This window comes from Borostomias antarcticus (genome assembly GCF_949987555.1).
Source record: "Borostomias antarcticus genome assembly, chromosome: 28".
NCBI lineage: Eukaryota > Metazoa > Chordata > Actinopteri > Stomiiformes > Stomiidae > Borostomias > Borostomias antarcticus.
In genome coordinates this window covers 5089390-5102446 of record NC_140261.1, presented here as the reverse complement: position 1 = coordinate 5102446, position 13057 = coordinate 5089390, and the positions used below count along the sequence as shown (strand labels likewise).

At 45.0% G+C, this 13057-nt stretch overlaps 2 protein-coding genes across 2 annotated transcripts in view; one reads left to right on the top strand and one right to left on the bottom strand.

Moving 5' to 3' along the window:
* The window catches only part of zdhhc9 (zDHHC palmitoyltransferase 9), a gene marked incomplete at its 5' end in the record, with an annotated part of 23567 nt that extends 23252 nt beyond the window's left edge, over positions 1-315 (top strand). Inside the window, one exon of the mRNA XM_084459533.1 lies at positions 12-315. Coding sequence (XP_084315659.1) covers positions 12-197 — 186 coding nt within the window. The 3' untranslated portion in view covers positions 198-315. The remainder of the gene's footprint in view (positions 1-11) is intronic.
* Positions 316-3769: 3454 nt separating this feature from the next.
* sash3 (SAM and SH3 domain containing 3) lies at positions 3770-12375 on the bottom strand (the record flags this gene model as incomplete). The annotated part of the gene is made up of 8 exons (XM_084459532.1): positions 3770-4353; positions 6474-6618; positions 7359-7571; positions 7990-8147; positions 8473-8611; positions 8796-8924; positions 10335-10427; positions 12313-12375. 8 exons carry the CDS (start codon positions 12373-12375, stop codon positions 4061-4063), a joined length of 1233 nt encoding a protein of 410 aa, XP_084315658.1. The 3' UTR covers positions 3770-4060.
* Positions 12376-13057: the final 682 nt, after the last annotated feature.

The following is a 13057-nucleotide window of genomic DNA, read 5'->3' as shown; positions in this document are numbered from 1 at the left end:
CCTGTCTTCAGAAAACCACGGCTCCGCTTATCCCCAACGAGCACACTCCTGATGACGCCACGCCCAGCATCGCCGACGCCCCCGAGAAGAGCCCCTCCCCCAGCGAGGAGAAGCCCACCATTCCCAAAGTCCCGCCCTTGGCCTCCCCGGAGACTGACGTGGAGGTGCCCGTCCCCGTCAAGGACAAGACCCACTAGCTGGGCAAGGGGGGGGCGGAGCCGCCCTCCTAGCCCCGCCCGCAGTCTTCTCACTTCCTGCTCTGTGGCTCCCTCAGTGGAACAGTGAATCAGCATCTGAGCCGAATGACTGACAAGCAAGCCAGCCTACGGTTGAAGAGAGACTGTCCTACAGTACTTCTGCCCTACATTCCACCGGACGCACAGAGACACGTGCTGCGAGGCCCCGCCCACTCCCGCTCGGCGACCGCTTGATTGGCGGTTGTTCTCCTGAGCGGGGGCGGGGCCTCGGCTGACCCTTCCCTGAGCATTGCATGGACCACCGCTGCGTAGACGATACACTCCCAGGTACCTCCGCCTCACGGCCACCTGTGGGCTCGCTCTGATTGTCAGTACTACTAGTTCTTTGTTTTGGTTTTATATACTGTATATTATATATAGCTATAATTACTTTTAATGTGAAAAAGCCAGTTCTAACATACTCTTTAGCATCGCAAGTGTCAATATTCCTTCCCGGACCTCGGTCTTCTCACGTTAGCACTCCTAGTCAGCGGACAGCTTCTCCAGAACCTGGTACAGGCCTTATGCAATTCATGGGAAGGTCGGCACACGACAGAAAACAAGCTTTATAGATGGCGAGGATGGAGTGACTGATATTTGAAGTGGTCTGTGTCTAATAAAGCTCAATATTAGGCGTGTGAAGGTCACCCAGTCAAAGTTGAGATAGAATGCCAACATCTCAGAGGCCAAGAGAGTGAAACCCAAGGTGTATGTGGTTCTGTCGTAATTAATATATCTGAATTGATTAGGTCTAGATCAAGGCGCAACCTCACCTATAGTCCTTCCATTTTTATATTGTCAAAGCAGAGGTGCTCTGAGATGGCGTTTGAGCGACAACGTTCGGGAGCCTTGTTTGCAGGGGTACCTGAACACTTCCTGTGTCCGTCCGTCCGTCGTTGGGACCAGACACGTTCCCAGCGTCCTGGTGTGTGTGAGAGACCAAGGCCTGATTGCTGTTGATAGTAAACACTAGTAACAGTGCCTTATCAAAAAAGCTGCACTATCACATGCAACTTCACTGAGGTCGACCACAGAGAAACCCTTAGACCCCATTTCATGAAAGCAACTCAGAACTGTACAGTATAACGTTCACCTACGTACATTCACTTTTTCTACTGTACCAATGAGACGCAAAAAAGAAGTTAAAGCCATGGTTGAAATGTACATAGACAATGTAGGTGTAGGCGTGTTGGAAACTCTCTGATGTCTGGTGAAATTGGAAGATGGCGCCCAGGTTGTTCCTGGTTTTGTTTTTCAGTGTGTCCAGTGTTAAGTCCACCTGTGACGTGGGATCCCGCCCCTCTGGTGTTCTTGTGTCAGGATCTCCACTGATCTCAACCGCCCTGCTCCCTGTGGTTCAGAACAGCTGTTATCCACAATCATTTTCCTTCTTCACGCTCTCTTTTCTCCTCTCTCTTCTTTCTCCTTTGAAAATGATTGTGTGCCACACAGGCTACAAGGCCTCGGAAGCCAGCGTGTGTGTGGCGGCTACAAGGCCTCGGAAGCCAGCGCGCGTGTGTGTGTGTGTGGCGGTCTCATTATCAGGACGGAATCAGCGAGAAGGACGAAGACGCGTTCTTTCTTCTCCTTTTAATCTGTTCATTTCACTCCAAGTGGGGCACAGAGGTATTGAGCTTCTGAGAGGCTGGGAGACTTACGAGAGGCCTTGTTAACACGGGCAACTCAAAGCAGCAGGATTCACGAGGAGATTTCCAGCGAGGTTGGCTCATGGGTTACATGGTTCAGCCGATTATATTTGACAGGGAGAGTTTGTAATACTCATTGTGTTGTATGCAAGGCAGAGTAATTGTTTGTGACGTATACTTGTATAGAAACTCTAGTATGATGACAGGTATAAGGCCCTCTGTTATGCCACATATACAGTACAGTACCGGTAATTCATACAGAACAACCATTATTCAATTGATCTATTCAAAGAAAAGGATGGCAGAGCTTGTGAATATGACCAAACAATGTATTTAACTATAGTTCATTGCGTATAGTTTGAGATAGTCTGTCTCTTATGTCCCCCCACACATTTGAAAAAGGATTTTATTATGAAATTTTGAGCGGACAACAGAAGACCCACGAAACCACTGCGTGGCCGGCAGTTTGAGCGAGACGGCGAAGGCACAGTTTGATCAGGCAGTTGGTCCTGCGCTGTTATGAAAAGGCATTTCTGAACATTTGTGAATGTGCGGAAATTAGTTTTCTGTCTTTCCCAGGAGGTTTACATTATTTGAAGCAGTGCTTACCAGAGAAATCAATCTCCCTTTTTAGCTGAAGTTAGTAGTCGTCCAGAATAATATTTGGCTATGCACAGGTGTAAAGATTTTCCAGTTGTTATTGTGTCACATTGCCATCAATGGTAAGTATGAATGTACTGATTATTGACCAACACAAGGGATTTGGATTGATAAATTCCAGTGCAAATTCAGCTGTTTGAACTGGTTGAACCATTCAGCTCTTAATGTTGGGAACTCCAGATCAGAAGCTGATTTATAATGACTGGACCGTGTTGAGATGTCTCATTGTAGAATTTGTATGTATGATTTTTTTAATGTGAAAAGCAGATGAATTGGTCAGATCTGAATGCTCTGATCTAAACCATCCCTTCTATTTATGTTCACTTTGTTTAGTAAGAACACTGTGATTGTGTGTATCTCATCCTCTTAACTTCTTTTTACATGATTGATTGATGTCTGGTAAATAAACAACAATATTGTCTTATTATTTGGAATCCTGTGTCTTCACATTGGGTGTGGTTGTTGTTGGCTTGTTCCAGTATTACTGCTTGTAGGATGATTTGAAATTAAAATTATGAAACCCTTTATTAAAAAAGTATTTACAAAAAAGGCATCGTCAGATATACAGTATAGATGTGAAACTTCAAGACAGATTGAACAGTGATACACAAAATTCAGAATACAATTCAGTTCACTACAGTAGCATCCTGTCATACTGTAGCATAGGCTTGGCAAGCCCCAAAACACTCTTACATACTGTACTGTACGTAGGTAGAAAGTCATATTGGAAGTTCATCAACCTATTCTTAAGTCTTCTTCAAAAATACACACTCTAGCATAGTTATGTAACACATGCAGGAAAAGACATTTTAGAACAACACATTACATTCAAAACTGTAAAAAAAGGTATCGCACCATAGTAGCAACCAGATGCAGAATATGAAAATAATTCAAACTAGAGGAAAGCTCTGTTTAGAAAACCCTTCAGGACATGTATCAATCAATCAATCAAAGCTTTATTTGTATAGCGCATTTCATACCCAGAGGCAACACAATGCGCTTTACAGAGAACAAGGGAGGTGGTCATACGACCCACTCTCTACATATTCCAGAGGGAAGCAAAAAACCAGTATCACCCGGTATGTATGAACACATCAAGTCTCAGGTATCTATACTTAAAAATGACACATCTCCGTATCCTGGTCAGAAATGATACAGCATCACTATGGAAGGTTCTCTCAATCCATACTATACTGTACATTATTACAAAACAATCATCAGCCACCATAGTCATTTAATAATAACTGTCGGGGTGCTACAGTAGGCTTGCAGGCCCCGTAGTTGTACAGTATTTGTCCGCAAGGCATAAGATATCACAGGGATTAAGAACTGTAGGCTACTGTAAGTAAGGGAGCTGTGAGTCGTAAACTTGAAGAAGTATCCCTCGTTATGAATCTATACATTGGTACTATATCACTCTGGGTTTATGCATATTGGCTCTGTGAGGGGCACCTGCTCAACTAGGGTTCTGCAGACCATCAAGCGTAAAAGGTTCTAGAAGGTTCTTTTATAGAACTCTCAGGAGTTCTCGTCCACTGTCAGTTCCTGCAGCTGCTCCTCAACCATACCCAGCGTGTTCTCCTTCTCCTCGGTCTGCTGCTGCACATCTGGCTCCTGGTTCTGGGCCTCGGCGTCCGTCTCTGGGTTCTTGTTCTCGGGGTCTGTCTCTGGGTTCTGAGCCTTGGCTTCTGTCTCCGGTTCCTCACGTCCGTTCTCCAGGTTCTCGGAGCTTTCGAAGCAGCCGGAGTCCCTGGGCACATCGCTCTTCTCCTCAGCGCTCTCCTCTTCCTCTGGTTCGGACTCATCGTCCGCTGGTCGAGACAAGAGAAAGACACGCGTCAGCACCAGAACAGCCACCATTTTAGTTTTTTTCCCCAAACGCCACATTGAGTGCTCTTTAGTATCTGCCTTTCTAAACTATGATAAAGATTGGGTAGCACTCTATATTAAGCATTAGTTAATAGGTGGTACAGTCCTTATAGGATGTGATAAGAATATGTGATAAGACATTTATAAGTGTAATAATAGAATTATAAACATGTTAGTTAGATTATGAGACATTTATAAAAGACTTGTGCACTTTGCAGATATCGGTTCTAAAATGGGAACAGTGTCTTATTAAGGTTATTAAATCCTTTATTATGCACGTGACCGATTTCACATGGGTGGATTTGAAACTGGATCTCCTGCGGGAAAAGCATTGTTCTAACCAGCTATGCCATCGAAAAGCTAGCTATAGTATACTGATACAGTAGTATGGAGTGAGTTTAAGGGTGAGTGTAAGGGGGTGAGTATAACCAAGTTAAATTGTATAAATTCATTACCACTAGTATAAAAACAAAGTCTGGCTGCACCAAATAGCTAGCTTGATCATCTGGTGAGTCAGACTAATGGCATAGTTGTTGCGTGGTTGTATAGTTGTGGCCTTAATGTTAACTATATTAGCCTTGGTGAACTCATCTCTTCAAGAAGTACTACAACAATCCTCCCGCCTAAGCACTTATTGTATTTTATTATATTGCACTGTACTTTAGATTGCTATTCTTGCACTTTACCTTCAGCACTAGATTATGCTCTTAGTCACTTGTTTTAGAGAGAAGATGCACTTGTGAGTTCTGGCAAGTAGTAGCACATTGGCTTTTCCTACGTTAAATGCAATTATTGTTAGTCGCTTTGGATAAAAGCGTCTGCTAAATGACTGTAATGTAAATGTAATAATGTGTGTGCAAAGCATGGACAGTAGAGCAGTTGATTGCCTTGGGTTTCATGTCACGTCTTTCCAGACCAGAATCAGTCACCCCGCTGGAGTGGGTGGGTCTGGTCTGGACCCAAGCTACAAACAGACCAGATGAGCATAGAACCAAACTCTCAAGGAAGCTAGAGCGGCCTTTGACTTGCATATACTGGAACAGTTCTACATCAGGGTTACAGATGAAGAGTTCATTTGCAAAAACAGATATGTTCATTTTGATACATTTTGATAAATCATTTTTTCAATCAAATGTCAACATTAAATATCAATTAAATAACAGTTTGATGGTTTTGATTACGTAAAGAAGAGTCTTCTATATTTAATCAAAACAACTTAACTGTAATTTAATTGATATTTAATGTTGACATTTGATTGAAAAAATGATTTAGCAAAATGTATCAAAATGCACATATCTGTTTTTGCAAATGAACTCTTCAGATTTTCTCCTGGACTGTGTGCTGCCATCTGTCTGCACCACACTTGTCTTTTATGTATAAGCCTTCCCACTCCACGAGCGCTCGCCTGTCTGAGCGAATGTGTGAGAACCCCTCTATTTCAACAACACAATCATTACCGTCTGTTCCCTGTGACTGTTCTGTATGCTGTGTGTTGTGTACTGTGTCTCATGTAACCTACTAATAAGCAGTATCTTCATCCGTGACTGATAGAGTGCTAATCACAGCAGTAGTAGGCCTAGCTACAATCAGCTTGGGTAAACACACAGCTGCTGCTAGACCAGGCTTACAGACGTTCACTCAGCTCTGCTCCGGCTCTGTAAACAGCTACAGCACAAGCAAATCAGCTCTAATGATCCGACTGCAAGGATGGAGAGAGAACGTCTGGGATATGAAAGCGTTTCTCGGGGTGAAGTAGGACGCAGGCTAATGAGCAAAATGTGGGAGGAATATCGTACAGTAATGCCACATAAAATACAATGTATCTAATTAGGTTTATCTTTCCTGAGAGAGGGAACACTACTGTGAAACCTGTGACCTACAGTAGATGAGCCTTATGCTTTGCACATTATATGTATGAGTGCCACAAGTAAATGGTAGTTGAATGGTCAGTAGTGATTCAAAATGTATGATATGATATGATGGGATGTGTGTGTGTGTGTGTGTGTGTGTGTGTGTGTGTGTGTGTGTGTGTGTGTGTGTGTGGAGAGGAAAGCGGACGTACAGTCCCTCAGCAGCTCTGTGGCACTCAGGATCTTGATGCGCTGTTCGGGGTCCGTGATGTTGATCTCGTTCAGGTGGGACTCCTTCAGACCCCCAAAGTCCTCCAGGCTCTGGAAGCCATGCATGGACAGCAGAGAGGCCAGCTCCTGGAAACGCAGAGTCCCAATCAGAAACAGGTTTATTGACGAGTAATTTGCTTAGGATTTTGGTGCATAACAATAAGCAAAATGCAAATGACAAGAGAGCACAGTGGCAAATACAATTCAATACAATATACAAAGCAAATTCTGGCGGCGGTATAGCTCAGTTGGTAGAGCGGGTCGTTCAGTGATCGTAGGGTCGGTGGTTCGAATCCCGGCTCCTCCTGACTACCTGTCGAAGTGTCCTTGGGCAAGACACTGAACCCCAAATTGCTCCCAATGAGCAGGCAAGCGCCTTGCATGGCAGCTACCGCCATTGGTGTGTGAATGGCGCTCCGGGCCAGTGTAACAACTGGATGGGGAGCGCGTTACAAATGCAGTACCTATACCTATACCTAATAATGTACAAAATAATACAGTGTCAGTGGGAGTCCTGGGCCTTGTTGATGAGGCCAGCTGTAGTCTGGAAGAAGCTGTAATTGGGCCGTGAGGTTTTGGTTCTGAAGAACCATAGCCTCTTGCCAGAGGGTTCAAAGAGATTGTGTCCAAGCTGGGAGGGGTCAGACACAATAATTCTTGCTATCATTTATCTCAGGGATACAAAATGAGGATACAATTACATATTAATTTACCGTAGCTTGGTTTAAGCTACAGTGACCGTGCACTGATTCCCGCAGCCTCGTGTTTCAGGGAACTGTTTTGAGTATGAGCGTGTGACATCACGTTCACACCATGGAGAGTCTCACCGTCAGGCCGATCCGCTCCAGAACCTCCTCCAGGGTCTTGGGCTTGGCCTTGGAGTGGTTTGTCTTGCTGTGGCAGCGTTTCCTCACGAGCGGGCTGGCCTCGTTGGGGAGGATGCTGACGTAGATGAACTTGAAGGATCCAACTTTGGTGTTCAGCTTCCCTGTCCAGGTTCCTGCCGGCGGCTTCTCAATGATTTGGATGATGTCACCTTTCTGTAGGGAAAAAGCAAAAACATGATCTATTTCCTGGTTTCGACCACTGAATGTCATTTGATTACGTATGTCATGCATGTGGACTGGTGTACTGTAATTACAGTACATAGATCAGTGAGAGATGGAGCTGCTGTACGGTGATTAGGTTAGGTTATAATCACATCTGTGCTCTGTGAGGAAGCGCCCCTGTAGATTCAGTCATGAATGAACACAAACTTGCTTTGTCATTTTCCATCTGTCTCACTAGATCCCCAGAGAAGTAGGCTACAGTACTTCAAGACAAATCTATTCTAGCGTAGATACTGTATAGGAACAGGACGGTAGCTAGGTAGGTAGGTAGGTAGGTATAGGTAGGTTTATTAATCCCTGAGAGGAAATTGCAACAATTTCCCCTGAGCGTCAGTGTCTGCCTACTCACTTGGAGCTTGAGGGACTCGACATCATAGGGGCTGGGGAGGAAGTCTGTGTGGACGATGGCGCGTCCACAGAAGGGTCCGGTGTAGAGAGAGCCGGTCTCCTCCAGCCTCATGCTGTCTCTCTGGCTGTAGCCACTGTCCAGGCTCTGTCTGTCCCCACCTGCAGCACACGGCCAGAACCCAGCGGCTCAAAAACATTCACCTTCGATGGGTTCAAATCATGCACTGAGCAAGTACCCTAGTGGGATGATTCCTTTTCAAGGATTCAAGGATCTTTTATTTGTCTTATGTAAACATACCAGAACCATGTAGGAAAGCTTACATGAGACCTCACATAGATCAAAACAAGCAATAAAATAAAGGGGGGGGCGTGAATTTATAGGACCGGCCAGCGTTCCTAGCCGCGCTTTAATAGGAAATCTGTATCTCGCATCATCATTGTATCATATAATGTTTCTATGATTGATGGTGAGGGGAGAGCTTACTGCCAGAGAGCTGCTGGGACAGCTGGCTGTGGACGGTGTCCTCGGAGCCGCTGGAACACACCGACGTCCTCTGACCCGAGCTCAGGTCCGGGAGTCCATCTGTGACGGGAGAGACCGAGCTCTCCTCCCCGCTCTCCACCTGAACACAGGAGAGGACAGAATACATCAACGATCTTACTGTAGGATTCTGAGGCACAAGCCTTTTCGTCTCATGTCCACTAGGGGGAGATATTTTCAATCTTTTGCGATATCTAGATTTTTTTTTTTCCTGTATTTAAAGACACAGTACAGTACATAGTGCATAAAGGACTACGGGAACTTACGCCTTCCTCTGCAAGGGCCTTCTGCACCATTTTGCAGGTTTTGCGGGTCATGGTGCGCGATATCACCTTACGCCACTTCTTCCCCAGCCTACTGCCACTCTTCCCAGCATCCTCCACACTCTCTGCCACCTGGAGGGATAGTTTTGTCAGTCAATCATAACAAAGCTCCCAGTGGGCCTTTAAAACTAGGGAGAGGCAAGTGAACGCCGCTCGTTGCCAGCGTTTACAATTATCGACTGAAAAGCACATGTTCAGCTAATTGCATGTCACGGTGATGCATTCTGATATTCACAGACATGGACATTCAAGCGGACGCTGCAGTACGTGTTGTGGATGAGTAACTGTGGCCGAGGGCTCACCACGCCTTACCCTTCCAGTAAGTAGCCGTGGTCAGCGTGTGTCACCCACAGGCCCAGATAGAGAGAGATAGAGTGGAGAGCAGCCACCTACGTATACTGTACCACCATCACTACAGTGAGTCACACGCTGGCTTCTCCTTGCATGGAGGGTGACTCTGGCTGTCTGTGGTGAATTATTATTATTATTTTTTTAAACTGTACTGGTATCGAATCACAACGCACCATAATGCTGCACACACTGAACCCTATAGCTACACGTATAGATTTCTCACACATATAGACAAAGACAAGCTAACGTGAAGAGAATACACACGCACAGACACACACACACACACACACACACACGCACACACACACACACACACACACACACACACACACACGCACACACGCACACACACACACGTACAGTACACACGATTTAATAATATTGACCGGGGACTTAAAGAGAAGGTTCAAGGCTCCACGGTATTGGTGAGAGCTAGTTTGCTGAAGAGAACATGTCTATCTGAGAACCATCCTGTGAGCAGCAGAGCAGACAGGTTCTCCGCTCGACTAGCTCTCACCGTGGAGGACTTCCTGTCAAGGTCTGTCTGTTGTCGAACATCAGTGTGGTTTACAGGCAGGCCTCTCAGCTCCATCCTCTCCACTGCTTCCTCTGTTAGCAACCTTCTACCTCTTTGTGTTTGAACTTCCCGTCACAACTCACAGTATGCAAACTATATTGTGGGGGAAGAAACAGCGCAGCCGAACCCATTTCAATGAACGCTATTGTCATGAACATGAGAAGCTGAGGAAGTAAAGAAGCCATCCTTTGTTGGCCTCAGTTCTTGTTTTGGACTTTTTTTTTTTAGGAAGCTTAACATGCACACTTCCTCTTTGATCCAAGAATCTAATTCTACTGGCTTGTGGTTTGTGTGCATACTCTGTAGCTCCCAGGACATTGGACGAACCTGTAGTGCGAATGTGAAACTCAGTTGTCATATCCATGTGCTCTATCGAGGAATTACAAATATTGGACTTCATAGTAGAAAGACAGCACCCCACTTATTCTACATGTACAGTATATTGGTGCTTTAATGTGATTCTGGGATTGAATATGGCTGACAGGGGTAGTGTGTCATAGGAGAAGGCGTGTGTGTGCGTGTGTGTGTGTGTGTGTGTGTGTAATTGGACTAACCATGTCATCTGTGGGGAACTCCTTATCAGTCACTGCAGGAGAGGAAGGCTTGGGCTTCATAAAGTCCTTGAAGCTGCTGGATCTCTGCAGGGAGAGCTGTGGACACACATTCATTTACTGTACTGGTACCGTACGTGTGGGAAAACACCTGCAAGAGACACAGTCCACCAGAAACTCAAGACAAGCTACTGTACGTCCTGCTGTGGTCTCTTTGGTAGCGCACTGTACCAGAATCTTGTAACATATTTGACTTTGAGGAAGAGGAAGCTATCATTCACAGCTGACGAGAAGCAAACTGTTGCATCATGTTGTCAAGGCTGGTAGAGCGTCACATTAACGACATAATATTTCCTAATGGGAAATCTACACAGCAAGAGAGACAGGTTGTCCATTGCGTTGTTTGTATTCATATAACCCTTAACCAGGAAAAAAGACCCATTGAGATATGAGATCTCTTTTACGAGGACCTGGTTTCGTGTTGTCATTTGAAACTCTGATAAAGATAATCCCCCTGCGGTTCCACTGGGCACACAGGCTTATCGAGAGGCTCGCAGAACAAACCTTCAATGATTTTGTCATAAAGCCAGGCCACTGCTCATCACAGTAATTGAAGCCTGAGTCATGAACCACGATCAATATTTACTGATCTAAAAGACGCTCATGCTTCAGCAGCACAGATGGTGGCTGTGACGGAAAGTCCTTCTGGATCAGTTAATACAATAAGAGAGAGAGAGGACTTTGGCTTTGAGATGTACTGTAAGAAAGGACGAAATGTGACACACCGCTTGCAGAGACCAATAAACTCAAGGGGATAATAATCAAATGTTGATCATGTAAAACTGAAAAAAAGTAGATGGATGTTACTTTACAAGTCAATACCATCATTGATTACTGTTATTAAATGATGACACCTTGTTTTATGTTGAGTTGAACGTAACTGCTGTAGGCTTTAGAAGTAATCGGATATGACTCTAATTTCTGCATTACAAAACGTGACATTTTCCAACAAGATTTCTGCATTTCCACAGAGTGCAACCACTATTTTCCAGAACTCTGTAGACCTAGCTGCTTATCGTCACCCAGACGTCTTGCTTCTTGTTAAAAACCACAGGAAGTACGTGCATCTTGAGCAACTGTCGCCAGCCACGCGTTGCAGCCACCCCGTGTTGGGTGTCTGTCGGTCTGGGCTCTGTCTCGGCTGGAGACGTTTGCTTTTACACTCATCGAAACCACCGTGTCAGCTCAGAGCTCACACACTGGGAAATTAGGCAGCTGGATTTGAACCCATGCAAGCCACAACGCCACACCGATCTGTGCTCATTATCATCAACCATATACATAAACCAACAAAGCCAAACCATGACCTTTCTCCCTCTGTTCGTGGCGTTGATGATGACAGTAACGGCCTGGATTAGACCACAGAAGAAGAATTGAGAGTGGAAAACCAGGGCAAGAGAGCGAAGCGTGGGAGTCACCCAATAACCAGTAACCCAATCAAACAGAGGCGCAAGCAAGCAGCCACAGAGCCTGCTCTGACTCAGACTCAACCAGACTGCTAGCTTCACAGCTATGATTCGCTCAACCATATCAGAGGTTACTCACATTTTCTGAAGTGTTTTAAAATGACATTTCACAACTTCTCTGAAGAGAAATAAGAAAACCTGATAATATTGCATTGCTTTGTCTCTGTGGCAGTTTTGCTCAGCTTCTGGTTTCACAGTACAGTACTGTAGTTTTTGTGTCACCACAAAGGCACTTTGCACATCCTGTCACACAATGAGCTGCTCATACAGGTGGCTCTGTGACTCTCTCCATAGCATGTGCATCAGCAGTTCACTGGCTCTAGTTGTAACTCTTCAGTTAAACTAAACTCTCAATCATGGGCTACAGAGCTTTATGAATAAACAAAAACTTTGTTCCATGCCCTCTGTCCATCCCTCCATCCCACCAGCTCACACACCACCAACCCAAACCTCACCTTCTTCTTCTGCACCTGTCCCTGCTCCTTCTCCGAGACGTTGGAGGCTTTTCGCCGTAACATGTTCCTCAGGGGACTGGATCTCTGTGGTCAGAACGATTGAGCAGACGCGGCGCCAGACGTAGACGATGTAGACTCTTGCCACTCTGGTGACGGGACTCAGTACAAAACAGAATGAGAAGAAATGTACTTCCTGTGCAAGAGAGTGCAGCACTGATACTGAGAGGAAGTCACATGACTGCACAGGAACTAAAGTCAAGTTGTTGTGCTTTGGTTTGGTTTGCCAGAGAAGTTTCCCTTTGCGTTTCGTAGCCTTCTGTGTCAAGCATACAGTACACACTGCCAAAATAAAAAATACTAATTTGATATTAATTGGCCTTTAAAAAAAAAAAAAAAGTTTTTACCTGTCACTGTGTACTCAGTTTTTCTCCCAATATAAATGCAAATACATCAGAGGACAGAAGTAGTACTGTATGTGATAGATACAAACCCTTATTGTAAAGACAGTACAGTAATCTGACATACTTTAAAATTCAGAACAAGTGTTGCCTCCATATTATGCAGTCTATATACCACTCACAAACTGACAGATTAGAAAGCTCTGCCAGTGCGAGAAATTAGTCATCGCACTTGTCAGATGAGTCTCTTTGGACCATTTCCTAAATTATACTACGTTTTCTACAGGGAGCATAGCTCCGCCTAGGCTTGTGTAGAGCTGCCCAATTCACTCCTCCACACCTCAGGT